Source organism: Notolepis coatsorum (assembly GCF_963971535.1).
Source record: "Notolepis coatsorum genome assembly, chromosome: 15".
NCBI classification, from domain to species: Eukaryota; Metazoa; Chordata; class Actinopteri; order Aulopiformes; family Paralepididae; genus Notolepis; species Notolepis coatsorum.
The window spans coordinates 95,412,769-95,440,683 of record NC_140179.1 but is presented as its reverse complement, the minus strand read 5'-3'; the positions used below and the strand labels follow the sequence as shown (position 1 = coordinate 95,440,683).

Below are 27,915 nucleotides of genomic sequence, written 5' to 3'. Positions count from 1 at the left end.
CATGTGTAATGATAGTTTGTTGTCGGCGAGCCATATGCAGATTTTGCCTAGTTCCGAGCTGAGGGCTTTTTCAACCTGTAACTTGTTCTTGTCAGAGACCAGCAGGGCTGAGTCGTCCGCAAACAGGAACAAGTTGCAGTCACAAGCTGACGACATGTCATTTGCATAAATTAGGAATAGTAGCGGTCCTAGTATGCTTCCTTGTGGAACACCACAGCTCACTGTGAGGGGGGGGGATAGGGTACCGTTTACCTCCACCATCTGTTCCCTCCCCTCCAGGTAGGATTGCATCCAGCTCACTGATAAACTATCAAAACCAATTGCTTTTAGCTTGTCAATCAGAATGGTGTGATTGACAGTGTCGAAGGCCTTTTGTAGGTCCAGCATGACCATGCCGCAGTATTTGCCCGCGTCCACCTCTTGTTTGATGTGGTCGTTCAAGTAGAGAAGGCATGTGTCAGTGGAGTGGGATGTTCTGAAGCCAGATTGGAATTCGTAGATTAGATTTTTTTCCGCGAGGTACTTTTCGACCTGTTCGTATACTATTTTTTCCATGACTTTCGAGATGGATGTAAGGATAGAAACAGGGCGGTAGTTACCCGGGTCTAATTTGCTGCCCTTTTTGTGCAGGGGTGTTACTCTCGCAATTTTGAAGTCCTTGGGGACGTGTCCCTGTTTTATGGAGAGGTTTATTATGTGTGTGATGACTGGGGTGATGGCTGCTGCTGAGTCTCTGAGGAATTTGGAGGGGATGTTGTCATGGCCTTGTTTGGTTGGAGGGCGCTCAGTTTTTTGAGTACCTCATCGGTTGTTACCATTTCCAGTTTGAAGTCGTCTTTGTGGACGCCTAGGTTCTTGTAGTATGCTACTATGTGTTCTACCCCATACTGCCACGCATGTTAGTGTTGGTTAACTTAAAGGGGCAGTTCACCCCAAATACAAAAATAAAGCTATAATAATTTCCCTTATCCAGAGTGCGATATCCATCCAGATAGTTTTGGTGTGATTTGCATTGTTTTGGCGACAGACCATGTTGTGAACAATTTAATTTAGGAACTAGGGGCCGAGGTGCAGAAGTCTATGCAACCCCTTAAAAGTCGTCATTCGTGGAATTATTTTGTCTTTCCTGCTGTCAAAGCAGAAATCAATGCCCCCAATACATTTGAATGGGATCTTAACAGTGGACTCTCAGGGCTAGATCCACAAAGAATGGATTGCACGGTGCTAGTTGCACCCTTACTTACAATTCATTATTAATTGAAAATGGGGGACCCTGATGTAAACAAGACGAAAGTCTTTCTCTGGTCTGCATCCCCTTAACAATTGTGTGTATTGAGCCGTACTGTATTGTACCCATTCTGCAATCTGTTAATAAAATTTCTTTTTTTCTATCCACTTTTTCTCCCCATTTAAAATTGTTCTCCCATCCCAATTTCGTATTTCCAATTCTTCCCTCCCCTGTCTTGAACGTTGCTAGACTATGCCTCCCACTGGTCGGCTGTAGTGAGGATAGAAGCCTTGCATCACGTGTCCCCTCAGATACACGAGGAGGCAGCCTGTCGCATCTTTTCACCGCAGCAGCTTGAACTCTCAGTGGCGAGGAGTAACGCGTGGGAGGCTCACGCTGCCCCCGGTACTTCCTGTTTCCGCCGCACCGGTGTCGCCCAACCGACCTGTAGGAGTCGCTGTCCACAACGTCCAATCCCCACCCACCGGCTTTCCCACCCTCTAACACTGCCAATTGTGTTAGTATGACGGCCGGCCAAGCCGGTAGCAACGCCGAGAGCTGGGCTCGATACCAGCATCTCCTGCGTTAGTGGCAAGCGCCTTGCCCACTACGCCACTCAGCCGCCCTTGTTAATAAAATGTCCATTCAATCAATCAATCTGCACGGTGATCCAGTTGGAATAGGATTAGTTTAACTCTTGCTCTCGTCCCCTCCAGGTCTTCATGAATAGGATTAATTTAACTCCTCTTGCTCTTGTCCCCCTCCAGGTCTTCATGAATAGGATTAGGGTTGAACGATTAATCGATTTTAAATCGAAATCGCGATTGGGAATGATGCAATTAGCAAATCGCAAAAAAAAATTATCGCAATTTTTTTTTTTTTTTTTTTTTTTTTTTTTTATTTAACCAATTTACAAGATCGGTTTGGGAGAGGGAGGTAAGGGGGTTTAGATTGTGTGTTGTGAAGTTTAGACTTCAGAGAGGGAGAGTAAAGTACAGGGAAAAAAAGGGTACCGTTGGGTACCGGTATCGATTCCCAGGTAAAAAGAAACATTTCCAGGCTCGGTGTCCCGAAAAGACCCACCGCGTAGAGGCCAGATGCAAGCCGCATTTTACAATAAACCTCTGTGGGGCTGCTTAAAAAAAAATTATAATTATAGTCGCAAATTTAATCACAATCGCAATATCTGTCAGAAAAATCGCAATTCGATTATTTCCCAAAATCGTGCAGCCATAAATAGGATTAGTTTAACTCTTGCTCTCGTCCCCTCCAGGTCTTCGTGAATTTTGATTAAGAGGAGTTGCTGATGGAATACGTAGAGATGATGACTGATATGCTCGTGCTGTGCGGCACTCTTGCCCTCTCTCTCTTTTTCTGGATCGTGTCGTTGGTCATCAGCTCTTACGACGGTGAGGATAATAGTCTGTTTCTCTCTCTCTGTCTGTTAGTCTGTTTTCCTGTCTGTCTGTCTCTAATACGGTTGTCCTCGTTACCATTCTGTCTACTCTACATCCGTGCCTTTTTCGGTCATATCCCTAAACATCAACACTTACAATGGCACATATATTGTCTATCCGTCTGCCTGCTTTCCTGTCTGTCTGTAATTGGGTTCTGCACGATACACCAATACTATACACAATACTAAATTATACCCAGCCGTTGAAAACAGTCCAATACAAAATTGTATTAGTATCGATACTTTTAGAATAATAGCCTGGTGCCTTGTTATCGCGACAACACTAGTCTGTAATATGATTGTCCTGTATACCTATGGTCGGAAAATTAATACCAACAACTAGTCAAATGCTGAGGAGAGTTGTGCCAACTGTCGATGATTGGGTTTCAATTGGGCACTTGTTGGAGGATGCTGCTTTCACCTCAAGAACAGACATTCTGAATCCACTTTAGATGTTTTTCTACTTTTGTTCCTAAATATTACAAAACATATTCTCCACACAAGTGATAGACCTCTCACGGTGTTGGGCTGCTCCCGAGTCTCAGGTCTTTGCTGCAGCTACATGTATAGGAAAATTAATGGACTAGATCTCGCTCCTATAGCTTCGTCTGTGGTTCATGCAGCTGTGGTCCCGTGAACAAAGCCTTCTAATATACATTTCTCTCTCTGATACGGCAATGGATTTAAAAGTGTCAGTAAAAAAAAAAAGCTAAAAAAACTAGCTCAACATCGCAGATCAGGTCACCCGACGTCCCCAGCGTCAGTGAGTTCTCTGCAACATCCGGTCATTTAGTGTTTAGTAATTTGGCTTCTAAAAATTAATAACAAAACATAAAATCCTTTGGTGAAACACAATTTTGCCATTAACCCCACATGCAGCATCAAGGACAAAATCACTGGTAAATCAATCAATCAAACCTTTATTTATTCTCAAAAAGACAATTGAGTTCACCCTCATTTTCAACGTCGTCAAGACTTTGCAGACATTTCAATGCACACATTTCTACAATATAACAATAATTAAGTTAACTTGATAATTAATAACTATATATAGTACTTTTTTTCACACATGGATCGCAGTCCAGAGTGCCACAGCAATTAGTATAAATTGAACATTGAGCATAAAATCAGCACACAATTCACAGAATAAAAAACAATGCATACATGTCAGACATAAGAATAGGTAGAAAAGACAATAAAAGTAGTGCAATGTAAACATGCAGACTTAAGAATAGGCATAGAATAAGTACAATGATGCTCGAAGGCATGTGAACCCCCCCCCCCCCGGAACAGTCAGTCCCCCAAACACCCCACACATCAATCCCTACCAGATCCCCATCCAAGACGCACGTCATGACCGAAGGAAAACACAGCCCCGTGCGCCACTCACACAGCCATGCACGGCGACGGAAATGCCACACCTGCGGGGGCCGCCCTATCTCCCCCGGTCCCCCGAGAAAATGACAGGCCACGTGCCCCAGGACCCGCAGCCACGCCAAAGGAGACACGACTCCAAACACTCAAGCAGACGGACACAACAGCGGCCAAATGAGAAGACATGTAGTACCGGGACAGGAAAGGGAAGTAAAATGCACCGGAGCCTGTCATATTATGACACGACTGCGTGAGAGAGGTCTATCGTTTCAGCCACTATCGTGCTGTCGTTTTTTTTGTTTTTTTGCATGAATAGCATCCATCCATCTTCACTACGCTAGCGTAACGTTTAGGAGTGAGACGATACGAGTGACTCACCATATGATACGGTGACCAATTTGGCCGTCGATAATGATAATATCACAATATACACTGTCTGCGATAAATGATATATTGCAAGGTAAACCATCTAGGATACACTGGGATATCTGTATAACTGAAGAAGAAAAAATACCCATAAAAAGGCAAAAAGAAGGAAGTTACAGTCATGTCCATAAATATTTGGACGTTGACACAATTTTAGCTCCGTACACCACCACGATGGACTTGCCTAATAATGACTTGCACAATGGACTGATAGTGACAGCTCTTTGGACCTCATATTGAGAGTTGACAGCAACAGATTCCAAATACAAATTTACTTTAAATTGACACTTGACCTTTTATCTGTTCCTTGTAAATTACACAATGAGGGAATAACACCTGGCTATGGAACAGCTGAGCAGCCAATTGTCCAACTTTTGGTCCCTTAAAAAAAAGGGGGGGGGGCACATGTAGAAACTGTTGTAATTCCATTGTGGTGGTGTACAGAGCCAAAATTATGAAAATTATGTTGATATTTATGGACCTGACTATAGTGACTATGTATTTATTCACAGAATTGACTTGAAAGCTCATCAGATTCTTTAGTGTGCATCACAAACTGGCCAGTTGTACCTGAAACAATGTACAACAAATTGCATAGTGTCTCTTTAACAGTTGACATTTTTTTATCTCGCACAGATTCCTACCAAACTGTATTTGATCATCAATATAATGCATTTAGGGCTATAAATCACGTTCTGAAGAAAGCTGCAGAAAACGATAAAAACATACTTATACTTTAGACCATATTTTAGTATGAATATGTGAATGAAAAAGTTTAACGTTGCTACACCCTGAACAATACATATAGGACATTGAATGGGCCATAATAATGGCAATTTAGCAATAGAATTTTAAAAAGTTATAGCCCTGCAAAGAAGGGGAACTTCTCCATAGACAAATAGAGCTGGCGAGGGATGGTAAATTATGAATTTAACCCATGGCGATTAAAGTGTTAACACACACTGACCTGATTATTATTACCTATTAATTATGTCCTCAACGGAAAACGTTGTTACCTGCAATATAAATATACATCATATATATCCCTTTTATATAATAAAATTATGTTTTCAGTCTGTTCATCTCATTCCAATATTTCTTACATATCGATACTTGGCGCCAGTGTTGCGAGAGCTACAATATATTGCAGTATTGATTTGTTTCCGTCCCACCCCTAGTAACATTATGGAGTTCCACTCTAGAACGAGAAGAAGACGTACTCAAGGAGGTTGTTCAGCGCCGCCAAAGGACCACACCTAGGTTCTCGGCGGTCAAGGACAGACCACTTGCTGTCAAAGTCACCACACATAGTCGTAACCGGCCAATTGCTGTCAAATCAATTCTCATCTCATAGAAGGTGGCTTTTTTTTGCTGATTGTACACGACGTCCAAAATCATGGTGCATGAAAAAGAAAAAGCATTTCATATTGTTTCCAGGTACGTTACAGCCCGTGTCACCATGGCGATGGTTGCTTTCCATCCTGGTTCCTTTGGTTGTAGCGGGCAGAGCTCTCAAGAGGCGGAGCCTGGACTACACCGGAGCACTGGGAGGTGTGTGTGTGTGTGTGTGTGTGTGCGTGCGTGTGTGTGTGTGTACCTTGACAGTGGAGGGTTAATTTCATACTGTATCATACTGTGAATGTCTCCAGACCCCTCTTGGCAGAGCCTGAGGTGTGGCCAGCAGTAGCAACCCCTCCGCTATCATTCAACTTGCACACACACCAAAACAAAAACATGTAAACAAAGTGCAACACCAAGTGGGGGGGCTATTTTTCCTAGGGGTTGCTAGGGGCATTACAGATTCTACCTTTAAATGAAGAAATCCAGGCATTACTTTACTGCCTGGATTTCTCTCTTGCTCTCTCTCTCTCTCTCTCTCTCTCTCTCTCTCTCTCTCTTTCTCTCTTTCTCTCTTTCTCTCTCTCTCTCTCTCTCTCTCTCTCTCTCTCTCTCTCTCTCTCTCTCTCTCTCTCTCTCTCTCTCTCTCTCTCTCTCTCTCTCTCTCTCTCTCTCTCTCTCACACACAGACACACACATTCAAAATAGGGTCACCCGATACAATATCCATTTAAAACGGGAAAAGATAAGTCTTAAAAAAGGAGACTTCTAGAATGTGTGTGTGTTCTTCTATCCAGCTCTCTTTGTGGGCTTCGTGCTCACGATGGCCAACTACAGCTTCTTCTCTGTTCTGCTGACGTTCTTCTTCACGTCCTCCAAACTGACCCGCTGGGGAGCAGCACAGAAGAAGAAAATAGATGCAGAGTACAAAGAAGGTGAGAGAGAGAGAATTAGTTGAACTGTGAAGTAATCAAGCACCTTTTACTATTTTGTACCATGTGTGTTATTCAGTTAAATCTAACCTTGCTAAATCCATTCATTAATTATGTTGATAATAGAAAAGTCTCTCTCTCTCTCTCTCTCTCTCTCTCTCTCTCTCTCTCTCTCTCTCTCTCTCTCTCTCTCTCTCTCTCTCTCTCTCTCTCTCTCTCAGGTGGACAGAGGAATTGGGTCCAGGTCTTCTGTAATGGAGGGGTTCCCACTGAACTGGCACTACTATATATGATAGAGGTAAACTATTCCAACACACTGAGACTTTCTTTGGACGTCTGGAGAGTTTTGCCCTCATTCGTGCCCATAAGTGCCCATCTCCCCCCCTCGATTTTGCATCCATTATGTTATTGTGAAAATGATGATTAATTTCAGTCTGCATATACTTAGTAGACAAGTAAAATATGAAATTATTATATTAATCTCCATGATTTAGCTTGCACATTTTTTTCATGAAATAGTGCCGGTTTAAAGGTGCTATAGATAACATGTCGCACTAGAGCACCAGCATGTAATTTTTTCTAATCCGGTTCATTCCATGTGGGGAAATGTTTAAAAAAAAAAGAAAAAAAATTTATAATTATTTGGGGGGAAAAGCAATACTTTTATTCTGCATCTTTCTAAAAGCTCTGTGGATGTATTATATATATAAAAATAAAGTCTACATGAAAATGTTATCTATAGCACATTTAATACACTTCTCTGAGAAGTTTTAAAATTCCATTGGACACACCCGGACTACCCTTGTGACAACTGGTAATCTGTAAATTAACTGATTGTTTCAGGTCGGACCAGGGGAGATACCGGTTGACTTTGGTAAACAGTATTCTGCTTCCTGGATGTGTTTATCTCTACTGGGCGCTCTCGCCTGCAGCACCGGGGACACCTGGGCCTCGGAGGTGGGGCCTGTCCTCAGCCAATCACCACCCAGACTGATCACCAACTGGAAAGAAGTCCCAGCAGGTAGGACATCAACAAGCCAATCACAGAGATGACAGGGTACACGAATGTCAAATATTGTTTGGTCAGTCCTCGTCAACTCGTAAAGTTGTAAATTTACTAGGTGGTAGTCAGTGGCGGCCGGTCCTACATACAGTCGGAAGGGCGCACAGGGTAGGGGGAGGGGGGGGTGAAGGGGGCGGGTCAAATAAATTGTGCAATAGTCACTTTTGGTGAGTTGTTCTACATTTAGGTAACGTTAATGAACAAAGGGACAGCTACAGTATGTAAATTGTAAAGATATTTATTTTTTTATTCTAGTCGATCATAATGTAATGATCATGAATCAACGTGCGTACTGAGAGAGAGAGAGAGAGAGAGAGAGAGAGAGAGAGAGAGAGAGAGAGAGAGACACGCGCCAGCCCACCCTCAGTGAAATGTATGCCTTGTGTATGTGACAAATAAACTTCTTGAATCTTGCCATATTCAATCAGTTTCAGTAACTACAGAACAGTACATATTGTTAGACTCACTTGTTGTTTTGTTGCATCAGGTTGGAACGAGCCTCGAGCCGTTGCGTTAACCCTTCGAGAAGCTTTTGTGGTCCGGGCTTGAACTTTCCATGATAAAGTGTCCATATATAAATCCATTTGTTAGATCCAACACTGTCTGAATGTACAGTATCTCGTGATGATCTCTCCGACTCCTGAGAATACACTTAAACGAGCCTAGCTAAGCTAACTCTGAAGCTGAAATGAAAATACTCATGGCTCCTCCTCCAAGCATTATTTTCTGTCTGATGACTGATGAATACAGTGGCGCAGAGCTTGCTTCGAGCGCTAGAAAACGCACCCTGAGACATCATATTTGAACACCCTGATGGGCGAAATGTATTTGCTTGATCTATTTACATTGGCCGCGACGATACAGTGACGCGCACAGTGTGCACGTTAATTCTATGCGCCCAGCTTTGGAGGTACTCTCTATCACGAGAGAGAGAGTGACGTCATGGGAATCACGCACAAAACAATGATTTATATTTGATATATTATGTGCATTTTAAACACAAACATACTTAAAATTTGTAATTATTATTCATTTTTTAGGGGTCCAAAATCTAAAATAAAAAAAAACACAATTTCTTCTTCTCCTTTTCTCTTCACCCTCTATGGGCCGGCCGCCACTGGTGGTAGTGTTCCAGTGCTGGAAACTTAAAGCTACAATTTATTCTCTGTCCACAAGAGGGCCTCAAAGAGCGATATAACACAGCTTTCTCCCAAAATCAAAGTCTTGTCTTGTTTTCACCAAAGTGATTGTAAATATAAATATAAACATAAACATAACACTGCCTTGATGCCTTGTTGTAACAGAGTATTTTTTGTGCATGGCTTATAGATTTCAACTACAATTATTGGCCACCATGCATTGAGTGCCAACAACGAGTAAACTCGTTGTTATGATCGTTATTTCTTTTATTCGCTATTGGCATTCATAATTCATCCAGGAAGCCTCCGGGAGCCAGCTGGACCCTGTCTGATATTGCAACGCCTCAATACCGCCGCCTGTTGGATTTCGGGCGAGTTACACTCCACTCTAAACCGGAAGTGGCGCTTGGTGCATCGGGGAAAAGGCTCCGCCAGATATATCTTGTAACATGGATCAATATACACACCTCGAGCACATTGGATCTCTTTCGAGACGCAAGAATCAATATGCTTTCGGCGTTTATTGCGTCATACAAACGGAAAATGGATCTAGCAGATTGACGTCAAATAATTGGAATTTTTTTTCTCCAGACCCATCGGCCAGAGGTAAGAGGAATCTAACGTTATTTCCAGCTCGATTGTCCATTTATTTCATTTAGGGCTGTCAGTTTATCGCGTTATTTAGATTAATTAATTACACAGCAATTTATCGCGTTATGAAAATTAACTCAAAATTTATTATAAAAAAAGATTTTTTTTTTTTTTTTTTTTTAAGATTTTTTTGTATCATTCATTCCATAAGAATGTAGAATACACATTTACAGATGTTTTTTTTAATATGGTCCATTTGCATGTTCTTGGTATCTGACTCTAGGGACATCTATGAATCTCAGGGAATGTATTCCAAGTGTCAGAAATACTGTGGGCTAGATCCACAAAGAATGGATTGCACGGTGCAAGTTGCACCCTTACTTACAATTCATTATGAATTGAAAATGGGGGACCCTGATGTAAACCAGACGAAAGTTTTTCTCTGGTCTGCAACCTTAACAATTGTGTGTATTGAGCCGTACTGTATTGTACCCATTCTGCAATCTGTTAATAACATTTTCATTCAATCAATCAATCAACCAAATGAGAATATCAATACATTTTTTTGTATCTTTGACTGTGAATAACACCATGCTCAAATTGACCAGACCTGAAAAATCTAAGCAAATTAATAGATGGAAGATGATTAAACAGAAGGTTTTGTAGATACAGTACTGAATTCTGCCATCCGGACACATGCAATTTGAAATATGAATATAGAATATAGAATATCAGGCATAAAATGGTTATGCGATTAAAATGCGATTAATTTGATTAATTAATTAATTACAAATCCTGTAATTAATTCGATAAATTTTTTTAATCGCCTGACAGCACTAATTTCATTGCAATCCGTCCAATCAACGTATGATGTCTTACTAAAGAAAGCCGTTAGTGACAATCAAGAAATGTTTAATATAGCGTGTATAGGGACGCAACGCCAATCGATAATGTATAATACGCGTCGGGGCCTATAGCGTGCATTCTAGGAATGACTGCTATACAGTCTAAAAACATACTTATATTCTCAACGGTACTAACACGACAATGTATGAATGGAAAAATATAACGTTCCCACATCCGGAACGATAGATACCCGATGTTGAATGGGCCATAGTAATGTCGATATAGCTATAACATTTAAAAAGTTATAGCCCTGCAAAGAAGGTGAGCCACTCCATAGGCTTACAGCACTGGCAGAGAGTGGTAAAGATGGGCATACTGCATGGCACCCAATGTGTTAATGGTAAATCTGAGTAGGGGGTAATTTTCACATTTACCTTGACAGTGCTAAATCGGTGTGTATAGGCCCGGCTAGCTCAGTCGGTAGAGCATGAGACTCTTAATCTCAGGGTCGTGGGTTCGAGCCCCACGTTGGGCTCAAGCTTTTAATCTGAGATTTTAGAGAAGCTAAATTAGGGGCTGAAAGCGTAAAATGACAATAATCTATACGTCTATTTCTCTCCAACGTGATATCTCAGGAACACCTTTTTTTTGCCCCGCCAGCTCCTTTTTAGGTGAAGGAGTTGTGTGCAAAATAGCAAGGGCCATGTGTAAAACAGCTTGAGAGGTTCGTCATTGCATCTGCACCATGCTGACCCATTCTACAGGTAGCCAGAAGTGATTTGCGACTGATCTCAAAATGAGATTAGATTCAAATGTATTGTTATTATTAGGGTTGGGTACCGTTCACATTTAAACCGCTACCGGTACCTGTGAATCGATACCGGTACCCAACGGTACCTTTTTTCTGTACTTTAGTCTCTAAAAAATGTATCTACCTACCTCAGTTGTAAAAAATTAGTCCAAACTTCAAATGATTTATTATCATTATTATTTATTTAGAACAATGTTAATATATATATATATAATATTGCAGTCAGTGTTGTCTGCATCTAGCATTGTAAAGTGTAACCACTATGGGTGGAACGGTACGCATTCAAACCGTACACCGTTCGGTACGACCTCCGCGGTTCGGGGCATGTGTGTATTGTTCGGTTATAACGTTAGACGCAAGCTAGGCTAACGTTACGTTAGCCGCGAGCTAACCGTGGAAACGCTCACAGTGAAGTGACTCCACGACACCAGTTCCATTAGTGGGGAAGGGGGGTATATTGACGAGGCTTGACAACAGAGGTTCAAGATAACTTCACATTTATTGGCTGTTGGTTTATATTATATCATCAGGGCTTCTCCTTCCAACGCAGTGTTACTGTTGACTATTTACTTCCTCGTGTGACGTCCCTTCAAATACGGCTACCAAGACACTCAAAAAGCAAAAGCGAGTCGATTAGGTACCATGCAGTGAAAAGCGGCATAAGAGAATACTTCATAATGTTTCATGCAATTAAAAAGTAAATATATATTTAGTACACATGATTTATTTATTTTAAATAACAGTGACTTTTCCTTTTTGATAAGAAAGTCTAGTGCTGGTTGAGCATATGCATACTTTATGTTGCCTTTGTCTATAATGTGGCCACAAAAATAGAAAAGGTTTAATTATTTTGTTTGTTTGCACTAAGTTAATACTTTGACAAATGTTGCCTATATTTTTCAGTCAGTTCGGTCTTAGTGTGCCAAACATTATTAAAGGTAAACTTTTTTTTTACCAAATAAATGAGAAGCATGTTTAAATCAGCAATGCCTCCCCTCTCTCTCCTAGCTCTAACCGTCACTGTCAAAATAATGTGCCTGATGTCAAACTGCCTCATTCTTTCAGTTTTTGCATGACTACATCCTTGAGAATAACTGAAAAGTTGGATTATCTTTAGGCTATATATCTTATGCTGATGTATATGGTATTTTTGGAGTGTTACATTTGTTTTAAAATAAAAAACAACGTATCGAACTGAACCGAAAACCGTGAAACCAAAACCGTGATACGAACCGAACCGTAGATTTTGTGAACCGTTCCACCCATAACAGTGATCCAAGTGTAAAGACAGTATGGTAGTAGTCATACTGTCCAGCAGCGTAACTAGTAAGAGTAGGATATGTACAGATATAGATATAGTAATATAGATATAGTAACTACAGACAGGTAAAAGGACTATGTGCAGGTAAATATAGACGTGGTGTGGATAGGTATGTGGTGAGAATAAATATATATATATACTGTATCGTATATACAGCATTTGTGTATGCTATCATACAGAGATAAGGGTTATTTGCATGTGTATAAGTAAGTATATAGAGGGGTTATATGCAGCTATATTCAGATAAATATGTATATATATATATGCAGTAAATATAAGAATATAAATGTAAATATAAATAAGGGTATACATACTGTCGTACATGCTATCAGAGAGTATATGGGTAGACTATAGGTGGGTAGTTCAGATTATTATGATTACTATGATTATTATGAATATTTCAGATTTTTACTTTAAAGACAATGATGGAGATGTACCGGTACTATATTTTCTCGGAGGTAAATCACAACAAGAAACGACAGGCTTTTTCAAACGGTATCATTGGGCTATTAACATAAAACTGTGTGGTTGTTAAGTAGGAAGGAGAGGTTAGAGTCTTAAGTAGGAAGGAGAGGTTATAGTCTTAAGGCTTGTGGAGGAGCTTCCTCTTGGCTCGAATTGTTTAGTACAGTTATTTCACAACTATTTGATCACCCCATAGCAGCCAATACCAGATCCAGGGGAGTCAAGTTGTGGCGTGAGGCAGGTGTTAGTTGTATATTGGATCTATTTGACATAACTTACATACTAAGTAGCACTTAAGTTTTGCCCCAACTATGTCTCTCATACTCTCTTTCGGACAGTTAGAGTTTAACCCATATTTTATTTTATTATTTCTTTATTTTATTTTAATAACCCCCCCCCCCCCCATCCTGTGTCTTTTTATTTGAAAAGTTAAATCTGCTGTTTGGATTAAAGCCTCATTTATCCCAAAACTAAGCTTTTCAGAAAGTAAGAAATTATACAATGGACTTATAGTTTTCATGTTCCCTGAACTAGTGGAACCTACTTGGCACACGAGACACTAGTAAGACCTATTGCAAATACAAAAGTGTACAAAATTATTCTTCCATCCAGCTGCTGCCATACACATTCTTTTTTATACATAAATGGATTCAATAATTTGCTTAAAAGCATACCTGTTGTTATTTTAAAAAGTTGTTCCGTTGTCGGCAGGATTCGAACCTGCGCGGGGAGACCCCAATAGATTTCTAGTCTATCGCCTTAACCACTCGGCCACGACAACATAGAGCAAGATATGTGTTGCATCATCCTGCCATTGCTGAGTAATGTGACAGAGGGCGTGTGAGGAGGAGCGAGTCTGAGAGAGAGATGACCCCCAGAGGGAGCCAGAGTTCAGTGTGTGACATGTGGCCTCTCCTCCTGGCCTGCCTTGCTCAACTGGTAGAGAATGAGTTGTGTGCCAGGCATTGGATGTGAAACTAGAGAGTGGGCGGAATGTGTACTTAATCACTTTGTGAGTCAATGACAGATGGACAAAGTAGTACAGGGACTCACTGTAGTGCAAGTAATGCAAAATATAGAGCTTGTGTCCTGTCGACTAAGGGCCTTTCTCAAACCCATCCCTCCCCAGTAGCACTACACTACAGAGTCCAGAGGGATATGAGAAACTTTAAACTATCTTTTAATTATATCCACCAGAAGAACTGATTTTCAAAATGAAAATTGGCTCATTATGTTGCGCAAGATATTTCTTATGCTGGTGTAGGCAACTTTTTGGAATGGTGAAAAAAGATTTTAGATTTTGGTGTCGATTACCATGGCAGCGATTGAAGCATTGCGGCCAGTCGTATATATATCACAATAGATGGACAAATCTATCAAATCAATATTCACCTAAAAAGTTTGCCCGTTGTCGGCAGGATTTGAACCTGCGCGGGGAGACCCCAATAGATTTCTAGTCTATCGCCTTAACCACTCGGCCACGACAACATAAAACTGTTTTCATGTCACGCCCAGCTTGCTGAGTAATCTGATATAGGTGCGTGTGTAAGTGTAAGTGTGAGTGTGAGAGATGAAAGTACAACATAACTAGAAAGGTATGTACAATAGAGTGCAAATCTCCACCAGGCAGCACGCCAGACACAGACAAACACACAAAAAGAAAACAAATATTTGACTCCACCTGGCTACTTTGTCTAGTGAGGTCTAATCACATTAGATAGACAGTAAAATCTATTGAATCAATATTCACGTAAAAAGTTGTCCCGTTGTCGGCAGGATTTGAACCTGCGCGGGGAGACCCCAATAGATTTCTAGTCTATCGCCTTAACCACTCGGCCACGACAACATAAAGCTTTTTTCATGTCACGCCCAGCTTGCTGAGTAACCTGATATAGGCGTGTGTGTGTGTGTGTGTGTGTGTGTGTGTGTGTGTGTGTGTGTGTGTGTGTGTGTGTCTGTGTGTGTCTGTGTGTGTGTCTGTCTATCGCCTTAACCACTCGGCCACGACAACATGTACCCATGTAGTTGTTGCGTAATCTTCTCATTGCTGAATAATGTCCGAGGTGTGAGTGAGAGAAGCTGGCAGTACACTTGCTGCAGAAATTCACTTTATATAGTTGGTTGGAATAAAGTGATCTCCACCACAAAAACAATGACCACTCTGTACAATTATGTATGTGGTTATAGTTTCAGCCTGGATCCTGTTATGGAAATGCTCAATTTACTTTGGTGTTATTACTTCCCGTAACTGGGAACCATTTTTATTTAGATTTAGAAATAACGATCAAATAACGAGTATACTCGTTGTTGGCGTCCAACGATTGGCGGCCAATAATAATAATAATGGGAATGAGTTAAGGTTAATGTGACTTGAAATTCTATTTTTTATTAATAGATCACTAGAGTACTAGCACAATGTAAATTCAGTTTTAGGGTGCAGTTTTTCTTTCAGTGTGGATGAGCAGCCCGGCTAGCTCAGTCGGTAGAGCATGAGACTCTTAATCTCAGGGTCGTGGGTTCGAGCCCCACGTTGGGCTCAAGTTTTTGATCTGAGGCAAGAAAGAGAAGATAGAGAGACGAGTGAGTACAGCTGGCTTGTGAATTTACAACTTACTACACATGATACAAAATAGTATACTTGCATATATTATGCAACATTGAAACTGTTGAGTAACCAAATTTCTCGCAAAAATAAGCTTTCCAGGAAATAAGAAAAATAACATTCTTTTAAAATGACACCAATGCCTTTTTCAACTACAATGGATTTCTATAGTTTTTTTCCCTAAGCCCATGAAACCTTTTTATAAGTATAACCATTAAATGTACCTTCAGTTTAGATGAAAACACAAAAGCCACCAACATTTGTTATGAAGTTCCCATGCAACTGAACCTTTATTATATTACTTTATATTTCATTGATAATACATTGATTCAATACCAATATTTACCAGCCTAAAAAATTTCCCGTTGTCAGCAGGATTTGAACCTGCGCGGGGAGACCCCAATAGATTTCTAGTCTATCGCCTTAACCACTCGGCCACGACAACCTGTACCCGTGTAGTTGTTGCGTAATCATCTCATTGCTGAATAATGTCCGAGGTGTGAGTGAGAGAAGCTGGCAGTACACTTGCTGCAGAAATTCACTTTATGTAGTTGGTAAGAATAAAGTGATCTCCACCACAAAACACTGACCACTCTGTACAATTATGTATGTGGTTATAGTTTCAGCCTGGATCCTGTTATGGAAAAGCTCAATTTACTTTGGACTTCATTCCATTATCTCTCCCATGTTTATCCCCATGTGCTCTCACTTCATTCCATCATCTCTCCCATGTTTATCCCCATGTGCTCTCACTTCATTCCATCATCTCTCCCATGTTTATCCCCATGTGCTCTCACTTCATTCCATCATCTCCCCAACTCTCTTTCTCTGTCTACCTCACCCTTTCTTTCTTTCTTTCTTTCTTTCTTTCTTTCTTTCTTTCTTTCTTTCTTTCTTTCTTTCTTTCTTTCTCTTTCTCTTTCTCTTTTCATATTTCTCTCTCCTGTGTAGCTCTCCGTCTCCTCTCACTTCATTTCTTTCTTGCTTTCGATCTTCTCTCTCTCTGTGTGGCTCTTGCTGTTTCTGTCCGTCTCTCTCTCCACTGTTACCAAAGCAAAGAGTTCCTCATGAAAAGAAACAATTGAATTCCACTGAGAGGTGTGGACGGACGCCGGACGGCTCCCTCGTTTGCACGAACCTTCCCCCCATCGTTCCACGCCGATCTTCGGTTGTTATAATAACCTCTCAGTCTGGATGGATGTTGAAGAGAAACGCTTCATTCACACATAATGGATAATCTGTAGTTGTATAGAATATAACTTTAAGTAGTGTTGTGGAAAATTGTTTTTTACCAAGTCCAGCAGTGAGCGTACAGAAATTGAGATTGTGATGAGGCGGAGGAAGAGATGGAGATCGAAGAGATGCCAGAGATATATGACCACTTCAGAAATTGTATTACTATCTTTAACCCTCAAAACATGAGTCCACATCTTTTTTTGTTCAGTCATCTACAATATGATGTGTAATTTTTTTTTTATTTTTTTTTATTTTTTTTATTATTATTTTTTTATTATAATTTTTGTCAGGCCACTGAACTTAGAAGCAGGCCAGGACAGTGTTTCTAGTTGTATTCTAAAATTCTATTCTATTGTATTCTAAAATGTGACTATATGGTTTTATATTAACTTAATAAATAAACAAAAACGAAAAATCTACTTATTTCAACGAACATTTCAAACTAAATAACAGATTATGCACATAAAACGCTGAAAACAACCGAAGCAACAATAGTATTTTAATGAGGCTATTATTATTATTATCATTATTATTTTGCAACAAGTTAGCCCTCTCATAAATAGCACATATAAATGAATAACTAACTTGAACTAACTTAATAGGATTGAAGTGATATTTGGCTTAAAAAATCGGTCGCCTGGCAAAAAAAAAAAAAAAAAAAGCCTGACGATGTGCATTGGGCCGCGGCTCTCTGACGCCTTATTTTCTGGGCCCTGGCCTGAAAAGTTTGGGAACCCCTGCTCTAGACAACCTACTTGTTCAGTTATTTGCAATATTGTCTGAAATAGCGACATTCATTTTTTGATGATGGCGTCATTAATTTGCATATAAATGATACATGGGACACTCTGACAGATTTTTAACATAGCCTATCATTTTCTACAATTTTTTTCCAATCTAGAAACACTGGTTAACAATATATTTCCGGGGGGTGCATGATACCCCCCTCTATCTACTAGACTACTGGTGTAATTTCCAAAATGCTCCGTAATGGCCAGCAACGTGTATTCTAGTAAACGCGTTATCGTTTCTTCCCTGGACTAGCTACTGTTCTCAAATCAAATTTAGATCATCAGTATTATGTTTCATAATGGATGCATGAAAGGGGGAGGGGGGGGGCCCTCCGTGCTTCGATCGGCACCAACGGAACACGCCACACACACACGCCCCAATCAACATGAAGGAATTATCGGATCAACGCAAGATTGATAGCATATAGTCCTTACCTTGACCAGGATCTGTCCCAAAAAGAATATTCCAATTATCTTATCGCCATTCCAAGTACTGATCGTGATCGTGTTTCCAATGTAATCCAGCACTGAACATGAACGGGGGGGGGGGGGGGGGGGCCCGACCCGAGCCTCGTCGATGCATCCGTTATAAGCACTTGCCCTGCCGGAGTAGTTAGAGCCCGCCCGCACGCCACAGCTCGGCCCACACACCAAGCCACATCGTTTCAAATGGAGTGCAATAGAGGCCGCAAGGTGTTAGGTGGCGGTATTGGACTTTTGTGATCTCAGACCCATCCCCAGTGATAACACAGGCTGCCGGCATGTTTTTATGAATGAAATATCGAATAAAAGAAATAACGGTGAAAACCCGACTATACTCGCGTTTTCGGGGGTCCTGGCGCTCAACCTTCGGCGAGTTAACCCGACTATAGTTAACCCGGCGCTGAAAGTGTTAATACACTATGCCACTTAGACTCATTACATCCACACTATGATTGTTGTACTGTAAATTAGAGCTATTTTCTTGCACTTATTCTGTCTATTTTATGTAGATTTTATGTCTATTTTCATGATTATTGCACTGTAATTGAGACAGTGGCGGCTCGCCACTAGGGGCGCTCGGGCGCCGCCCCCCCTCAGGAACTACCCTGGTTATATGAGAGAACAAGAAAAATAAGTTTTTAGTTTTTTGTTTTATAGCCCTATAAATAATATAGACATGTTTAAAATGAATAATATTTACTCATTTTAAGTATGTTTGTATTTCCAATGCACAATATAACGTTATTATCGCAATTAAAAAACACTCGTTTTCCAGAGCAGGAAGTGACATCACGTTTTTTTTATTTTTTTTATTTTTTCGTATTTCTCGGCCCGGGCTATACGCGATAGCGCTCTGAGTGCGCGTCACAGTTTGATCGCTGTATCCGTCACAGCCAATCAGTGCATAACGCGTTGTGCGTTGAAATATGACTATTATGTTGGAATCCGGGCGCGATTTGAAGCGGTCTAGCCAGTAGCGTCAAGAATATCTGTAGCCGCATTTCGCGGAGACGCTCTCTGATTGGCCGACGCCAGTATTTTTTTCCGTAGCAGAATTTCACAGAGACGATCTCTGATTGGCCGAATCCAATTTCTAATGTTCCAATTCTAGGTTATTCCTACGTTGGTTCCTAGGTTGGTAGGTTGGTCGGTGGAGATAGTTGTGTTGTTGTGAGAATGATGCAGGCAGCTGTTTGTCTTAGACGAGCGTGCCGTGACTGCAAGTTCTTTAGACTGTTAAGCTTAGGCACTCTTTCAAAGTTGGTTAAGGTTAGAGTTTGTCTTAGAGCATGGCGATAGAACGCCAGGTAGTTTGCAGTCTGTTAGAGCGGAAATGGACAAAGGAATGTACTTGTGCTGTGCTAACGAGCTAACACTTGGCTAACAAGCTATATGGCTGATGCAGTCTGGAGACAGACTACAGTGGACAGTGGTCTGGAATACATCATCAGTGGATTATACACGTTTATCAAGCTCTCCTGCCCTGGACGTGTCAACTAAACAATTGTTAAGGGGATGCAGACCAGAGAAAGACGTTTGTCTTGTTTACATCAGGGTCCCAGATTTTCGATTCATATCGATAGTTTAATAGCTAGCCTTGGCTCGTTTAACAATATGCAAAATATGTGTACAGCCCTGTACTCATACTGAAGTTATTCTTGGTATATAATAGGTCTGATTGTGTAACGAATCTATTCCACGTCGCGCTGTGTGTGAGAGAGAGAAGGAGAGAGGGAGAGATCTGCCTGTGTTTGGAGACGGGCGAGTTTTGTTTCTAACTTTTCTATTTATATATTGTGTTTCAAGTTGTGAATTAGAGTCTAGACTATACTTTATTTGACTGGTTGTGTGTTGTTGTAGTAACAGCTGAGCGACTCGTTCATAAGAGCCGATTCATTGCCGTGAGCGTGAGTCGAATCGCTCACGTCTTGCCATGAGTCTGTTGCGTGGTACTGTACTGTACATGTTTGCAAAATGTTTGGTATAGCGCCCCTAGTGGCGAAGTACCCACCGGCCGCCACTGAATTGAGAGCTATTTTATAGATTGTTGTCTATTTTATACTCATTTGATGTCTGCACTTTTATGTATTGCTTTTATTTAGTTAATTCTCTGCTAATGTTATGCCTGTGTCTAATAATATTTATGCTGATTTTATGCTAATTTTATGCCTATGTCTATTTTATGTTTACATTACTGCTGTGAAGCACTTTGGGCTGCAAATCTTGTAAATGGTGCTATACAAATAAAATGTATTGTTATTATTATTACTACTTCACATACTGTATATATAGCATATTAACACTTTAATCGCCGGGGTTAAATTCATAATTTACCATCCCTCGCCAGCCCTATTTAACATGGAGAAGTTCCCCTTCTTTGCAGGGCTATAACTTTTTAAATTCTATTGCTAAATTGCCATTATTATGGCCCATTCAATGTCCTATATGTATTGTTCAGGGTGTAGCAACGTTAAACTTTTTCATTCACATATTCATACTAAAATATGGTCTAAAGTATAAGTATGTTTTTATCGTTTTCTGCAGCTTTCTTCAGAACGTGATTTATAGCCCTAAATGCATTATATTGATGATCAAATACAGTTTGGTAGGAATCTGTGCGAGATAAAAAATGTCAACTGGATGTGCTTCTAGAAGTTTCTACGTATCATCTGATGATGACCGGATGGGCGGGGGATCGTTTATAATTCCGTGGGCAGCGTTAGATGATTCATCCAGAGTGGGTCATATGTTCATCATAGCAGTTTATATCGAACACGTTAGAATATAAAGCTGAATCTTACCGTGGCTTCCTCGCGCCGCTGGCAGATGAGCGTGGAACAGAATTTTTTCTATTATGGGATGTAGAAATGCCAGATCCATTTCCAGGTTGTATAATAGTATATACGTCCAAATCATGTTGTTTTTTCGAGTTATTTGCACCGATGGATGTTCACTGTATCAAGACGGAGTCTCTCTAACGATAGCGAGTGGCCGGACCACATATGGATGAGCACTACCGGTTCAAAGGTTAATTTCCGGTTGGCGATCGGCCACCAGATGGCGCTCTTGAACCGCTAGAGAGTTGAGAGGAGATCAGCAGTGTGTCTCAGGGCTCCGGAAAGGAAATATGATTTCGATGACAGATTTTTGAAATATTGACATCAAAGACGAGTTACGGCGTCTTCGGCAGAATGAGCATGGCTAGGAAAGACGAGTTCCGGCGTTTTCGGCGATTAAAGTGTTAAACTAGACTAACATAGTTGTGTGTGGCTATGTTTGGTTCCACTTGCACTGTTGAAAAACAGCTTGAAGTTCCTGGATTTGAGTTGTAACTCAATGGAAGTCCTCCATCGCTTCCCTACCCTCCACCACTGTCCCCCTGCCCCCCACCTCCATCAATGTCCCCCACCTTCACCACTGCCCCCCACCTTCACCAATGTCCCCCCACCTCCATCAATGTCCCCCACCTTCACTGTAAACCGCTAATTCTCCACCGCTTTGCTGCCATTTTGAAAGCATTCTTTTTTTTTTTTTTTTTTTTATTGGTCTTTTTCCCCCTCCATTTTTCCTCCGATTTTCTCCCATCCCAATGTTAGTCGTATGCCAATTCCCAGTCCCTTCCTGGTCGCTGCGCTTTACCCCCCACAGTCAGATCATTTGGGAGAGTGGAGGCTACCACGTGCTTCCTCCGACACACGTCCAGCCAATCACCGCTTCTTTTCACCTGGCAGCGCGGATTCTCATTGAGAGGGCGTAGCGTGTGGGAGGACCACACTATCCCCCTCACGTCCAATCCGTGCTTAGCAGGTGCCCCGACCGAACTGTAGGAGTCGCTGTTTACAACGACCCGGACCCACCCCGCCAGCTTCTCCCACCCTCTGATACAGCCAATTGTATCAGTGCAGACGGCCAGCCAAGCTGGTGACAACCCCGGAGCTGTGAGCTGGATTCGAACAGGCGAACCAAGCTCACAGCTCCGGGGCTGGTGACGAACGCAATCTCCGCTCGACCACCTAACCGCCCTATTTTGAAAGCATTCTAAGCAGATGGCAAGAGGGTGGAGCTAATCGATAAACGTCTTCTATATAATTATATGGTGTTTTCTCTTCTCTCCTCCAACCAGGAACAAACGGAGGAGTAACTCCTGTGGGATTGGTCGCCAGCTTCCTTGGCGGGCTCACCGTGGGCATGGTTTATTTCATAACCCAGCTGCTATTGGTCAGCGACCTGCACCTGGCTGACCCTCAGTGGCCAATCATAGTGTACGGGGGAGTGGCTGGTTTGGTAGGCTCCCTACTGGATTCTTTCCTGGGAGCTCACATGCAGTATTCAGGTTGGAACAATACTTTACATTACTTTACTTTAGGCTCACATGCAGTATTCAGGTTGGAACAATACTTTACGTTACTTTACTTTAGGCTCACATGCAGTATTCAGGTTGGAACAATACATTACTTTACTTTAGGCTCACATGCAGTATTCAGGTTGGAACAATACTTTACGTTACTTTACTTTAGGCTCACATGCAGTATTCAGGTTGGAACAATACTTTACATTACTTTACTTTAGGCTCACATGCAGTATTCAGGTTGGAACAATACTTTACATTACTTAACTTTAAGCTCACATACAGTATTCAGGTTGGAACAATATTTTACATTACTTTACTTTATTTTGGGCTCACATACAGTATTCAGGTTGGAACAATATTTTACATTACTTTACTTTATTTTGGGCTCACATACAGTATTCAGGTTGGAACAATACTTGAATGTTAAGGATTCTTTTTAGAAACATATACAAACCAAGCCACACATTAGAGGACAGTGCAATATTCAGATTATACATATACAACACATATGCAAGAGAGTTCATTTACTTCCATGAAAGTTCAGTCATCTGAAGGCTCCTGGTTAGATTACGGTTCCTCCTGACTTCATGTTGAAGTGTACTTGAGCAAGGCACTTAACCCTAACTGCTCTCCATGGTGTGTGTATTTGTGTGTGTATTTGTGGGTGAATGTGAGGCACAAGTTGTAAAGTGCTTTGAGTGGTTGGCAAACCCAAAAAGGTTCTATATAAATGCAGTCTATTTTACCATAACTGATTTGACTTTGAATAATTATTTATAACTCCTCCCCCTGCCTCTCTCTTCCTCCCTCATTTCCTCTCTTCTCATCCTTCCTTCCCTCTCTCTTGCCCCGCCCTCTCCCTCTCTTTCTCTGCCCCCCCCCCCCCCCCTCTCTCCCAGGTTTTGACAGTAGTATAGGTAAGGTGGTGAGTTATGAGTCTATCACCACTAAGAGAATCTGTGGAAAACCCATCCTGGACAACAACGCTGTCAACCTCTTCTCCTCTATTCTCATCGCTCTGGTACTCCCTGGCTTTGCCTGGCTGGCCTGGCCATCCATAGAGTAACCTCTTCTACTCTTATCATCATCACTCTGGTACTCCCTGGCTTGGCCTGGGGCGCCTGGCCATCCATAGAGTAACCTCTTCTACTCTTATCATCATCACTCTGGTACTCCCTGGCTTGGCCTGGGGCGCCTGGCCATCCATAGAGTAACCTCTTCTACTCTTATCATCATCACTCTGGTACTCCCTGGCTTGGCCTGGGGCGCCTGGCCATCCATAGAGTAACCTCTTCTACTCTTATCATCATCACTCTGGTACTCCCTGGCTTGGCCTGGGGCGCCTGGCCATCCATAGAGTAACCTCTTCTACTCTTATCATCATCACTCTGGTACTCCCTGGCTTGGCCTGGGGCGCCTGGCCATCCATAGAGTAACCTCTTCTACTCTTATCATCATCACTCTGGTACTCCCTGGCTTGGCCTGGGGCGCCTGGCCATCCATAGAGGGAAATACAGAGACTACTGAATGCACACGGGACTCCCTAAAAACTTGGTATCTCATGTATAAACCCACCCCTCCTTAACCCTAACCTTAACCTCATTGGACCTTGTGACCCACCTCAACTACCCATTGGACGCAGTGCATAACACGGTACATGAGATACCAAGATTTTAGTGGATACACACACACACACACACACACATCAAATACTTTGTCGGCTGGCATGTGGCGTGTAGCCGCAACAAACTGGAATGCTGAGAGACATAGCTACAGTAATACCTGTCTGATGCTACCTGGACAGAATAATTTGCTGGATATACATACAAATACACCCTTGCACAGACATATATACACACACAACCCAAATATTATTTAGGCTGGCACAGGGACTCTGGCCACCATAGACTGTAATATTGAGTCTGCAGGTTACTAGGGATGAGAATCACCAGAGGCCCCACGATGCCATTATTATCACGATACTAGTACGCAAAGAATATAGATATATAATGCTGTATGGATTCTCCCCCCACCCCTAACAGATACTCACAGACACACGCCAAGATGAAGTGAAATGCCAAAACTGCACGATAAACACACCGGTAGAGATACAGGTGACACACATACCATACACCTAGTATCACTTTCACCCTTGCCTGGAGAATGTAGCCACACTAGACTAACACAAACACTAGACATACAGTTTGTATGGTTGTTCATGTCTTCTCGTGAGATATTATTTACAGTATACAGATATTTACAGTAGCATTCTTTCTTTTCAATTCAAGGACCCACATATCACAAACGTATTATTACCAGAGGGAGGTTGGCAAGCCATTTTAGATCCTCGCCCATAGTTTTAAGAAACTCTGCGTTCCAGTGTAATCTGAGTTAAAGAGGTGTTTTGGGGAAAGAAGCTGCCCTCACTATTTGACCTAGAGTCGTCACTTGTTCACCAAGCTGCAACGGTTTATAATTGCTTATAAACCTAACCCTAACCTTACCCTCAGTGTAGACCTAAACTAGAGTCCAGAATGTCCCTGGAGTCTCTCCTGTGCATGTCCATGGATCTTTTGCCCATAGCCGGACATATTTACTCCCATTCAAACCCCATAGTAGTGCACTCGGTTTGGACTTTGCAGTCTTTAGGGGGGCAGCCATATTAGCTCCACAACCCGGCTGCATGACTGTTGCTAAGTCACTGGTATTGTTACATATTTGGAACAGACATTCCTTAATTTTAGAGAAAGGCCAGCAATATGGTGCTTATAAACGATTTTAGCCTTTCCTGTTAACCATGCAACCTAAAATGACAGTCTGTGGAAATGTGGCTTTGTTTGTGTACATGGTAATGTTATGTGTATAGTTAACTCTGTAACATGCTGTCGCAACCACTAATAGTTAAAAAAAAATATATATATATTAGTGCTGTCAGGCGATTAAAAAAAAGTATCAAATTAATTACAGGATTTGTAATTAATTAATCTAATTAATCTCATTTTAATCGCATAACCATTTTAGGCCTGATATTTTAGATTCTATAATCATATTTCAAATTGCATGTGTCCGGATGGCAGAATTCAGTACTGTATCTACAAAACCTTCTGTTTAATCATCTTCCCTTTATTCATTTGCTTAGATTTGTCAGGTCTGGTCAATTTTAGCATGGTGTTATTCACAGTAAAAAAATAAAAATTCAATAATTGAATTGATATTCTCATTTGGTTCTTTACAATTTACTCAAGCCTAGTAACAGACACAGTATTTCTGACACTGGGAATACATTCCCTGAGATCCATAGATGTCCCTAGAATCAGATACCAAGAACATGCAAATGGATCATTTAAAAAAGAAAAGAAGTTTGTAAATGTTTATTCTATGTTCTTATGGAATGGATGAGATAAAAATCTTTAAAAAAAATTTTTTTCATAATGCGATAATTTGCTGTGTAATTAATTAATCTAATTAACGCGATAAACTGACAGCCCTAATATATATATAATAATGTTGTTGAAAACTTTCACTACTAGATTTTGATCACTTTGTTGTCACAGAAAGTGGTCACTTAACCCAACATTAGCCTAGCTAAGGAAGTGGACATCAGCAGACTAGTATCATTAGCTACTCATTAGCTCACTAGTACTTGTAAGTAACCCGTTAAAAGATGTCTTGCTTCCAGCTTGTCGTCGTCTTCGTGCTGAACACAGGGTCAAAGATGACCTTTGTTCATTTAAATTTGCACATTATAAGATGGTGTAAAAAGTCTATTCCCAGGGTGGAAAGGAATCCCAACCTGAGCGTGACATAAGAGCAAAATGGCTGCCGTGTGAATATGGTCAATAGTAGAACCTGGTCGAACTGTCAATCAATCTCTCACATTATGACACAATTTCTCATACATTTTAAGGAATGGAATTTCTTCACACAAAGAGATAAAGAGATGTACAACGAAACTGCTGTGACTAAAAAAGATTTTGGGAGAACAATTTTGAAATGTTCAATTCAATCTCTTCAGTTAAATCTTTGTTATTGTCATTAAAACTTGAAACTGAAGGCCTGAGGGGGAAGATTTGGTCTTTCTATGAAAAATGTTGTCGTTATTGTAGTTATTATTGTTGAAGTACTGTCCTGTGATGGCTTGTGTATTATTGTTGTTACTGTTGTGTTTTGTTACATGGAAAATGGGAAATAAAAATTGTATCACAAAAAAAGAAAAAAATGTTAAATACTATGAAGGTTTCGATTCTACTGTTAGATGTGCAATGATCTTTGGTTTATCAACCAACCTGTATTATTGAGTGTTTTTATATGCTTGAGATCCAGTAAATTAAATGATCTGATTTTCAAAATGTTTCTTTTTATATTTTCTTGTAACACCCATTCAGTCCCAATTTTACCCCTAAACCCCCTTAACTTTGAGTGCCACTCAATTTGAAGGGTTCTGTGATGTACCAGAACGGGACATTCGTAGCAAAGAAACCAACGTGGCTTGTTTAGCTATCGCAATGGCTAGATAGAGTGGATAGAAAGGGCACTTTCTGGTGTACAGCAAGGTCTTTCTATGATGAAGGTAATGTCCCGCACACTTAGTCCTATAGGAGAGACAATCAGGACTGTGCATTTTACTTCCTTGTTAGATAACATAAGATATTCCTTTATTGATCCCCTTGGGGAAATTCAGGCATCATAGCAGCATGGGGGAGGGGGGCGGGGAGGTACAGGTAGTAGAAGACATAGAGGTACAGGTCACAGAATTATAGTACAGTGGAGAAGTAAAAATAGAATAAAAAGGCAGTGTAAAGTAACAATATAATTAGCAATTAACACTGGACATGCGCATACGGTCCAAGATGAGGGTATGTATGCCCTCTCAGTTATATTCGCCCTACAATAAATATAGTTACAATATATAATTATTATGGCATAATTAAATCTAATCTAATATATAATCAAAAAATGCTAAATATATGCTCTGATGAAGTATACAGTATACACATAAGGTGCAGTATGCATAAGGTAAGTATGCCGTGATGTATATCATACGTTATATATTTTCCTTTTAGGTGGGAGTCAGACACTCGGTGATGGAGGTTCCTAGTAGTTGGAGGTCTGGCAGCAGTCCCTGCCCACTGTTGTGGAGTCTGATGGCCGCTGGTATGAAGGACTGGCCGATGCGGTTAGTCGAGTGGCGGTTAGGCTTGTTGGCATTTGAATAACAGCCTGCCATGACATCATGTCTAGTCCTCTTTTGATTGGCTCTGTGTTGAACTAATGTCATCCTGGCTACCGTCAAGGAAGCTATAAAAGAAGGCAGGGTCATCATGTCACTGTAGTAAGTGAACGCACATTGGTGCCAACATTGAGGTGAATGGGAACAGCTATCTCCTCATTTATTATTTAAACAGGTTATTACCTCGGACATCAGAATCATCAGCCATTTGTTGCACTGTTAACTAGCTGAC

General features: G+C 41.0%; 1 protein-coding gene across 1 annotated transcript in view; it reads left to right on the top strand.

The window, feature by feature from the left end:
• tmem19 (transmembrane protein 19) overlaps positions 1–26,793 on the top strand; it is a 28,515-nt gene extending 1,722 nt beyond the window's left edge. Inside the window, exons 2-8 of the mRNA XM_084331169.1 lie at positions 2,502–2,637; positions 5,922–6,035; positions 6,620–6,757; positions 6,976–7,052; positions 7,598–7,775; positions 22,226–22,435; positions 23,353–26,793. Of these exons, the coding sequence (XP_084187295.1) occupies positions 2,535–2,637; positions 5,922–6,035; positions 6,620–6,757; positions 6,976–7,052; positions 7,598–7,775; positions 22,226–22,435; positions 23,353–23,519 (987 nt within the window). The 5' untranslated portion in view covers positions 2,502–2,534 and the 3' untranslated portion in view covers positions 23,520–26,793. The remainder of the gene's footprint in view (positions 1–2,501; positions 2,638–5,921; positions 6,036–6,619; positions 6,758–6,975; positions 7,053–7,597; positions 7,776–22,225; positions 22,436–23,352) is intronic.
• The last annotated feature ends 1,122 nt before the right edge of the window (positions 26,794–27,915 follow it).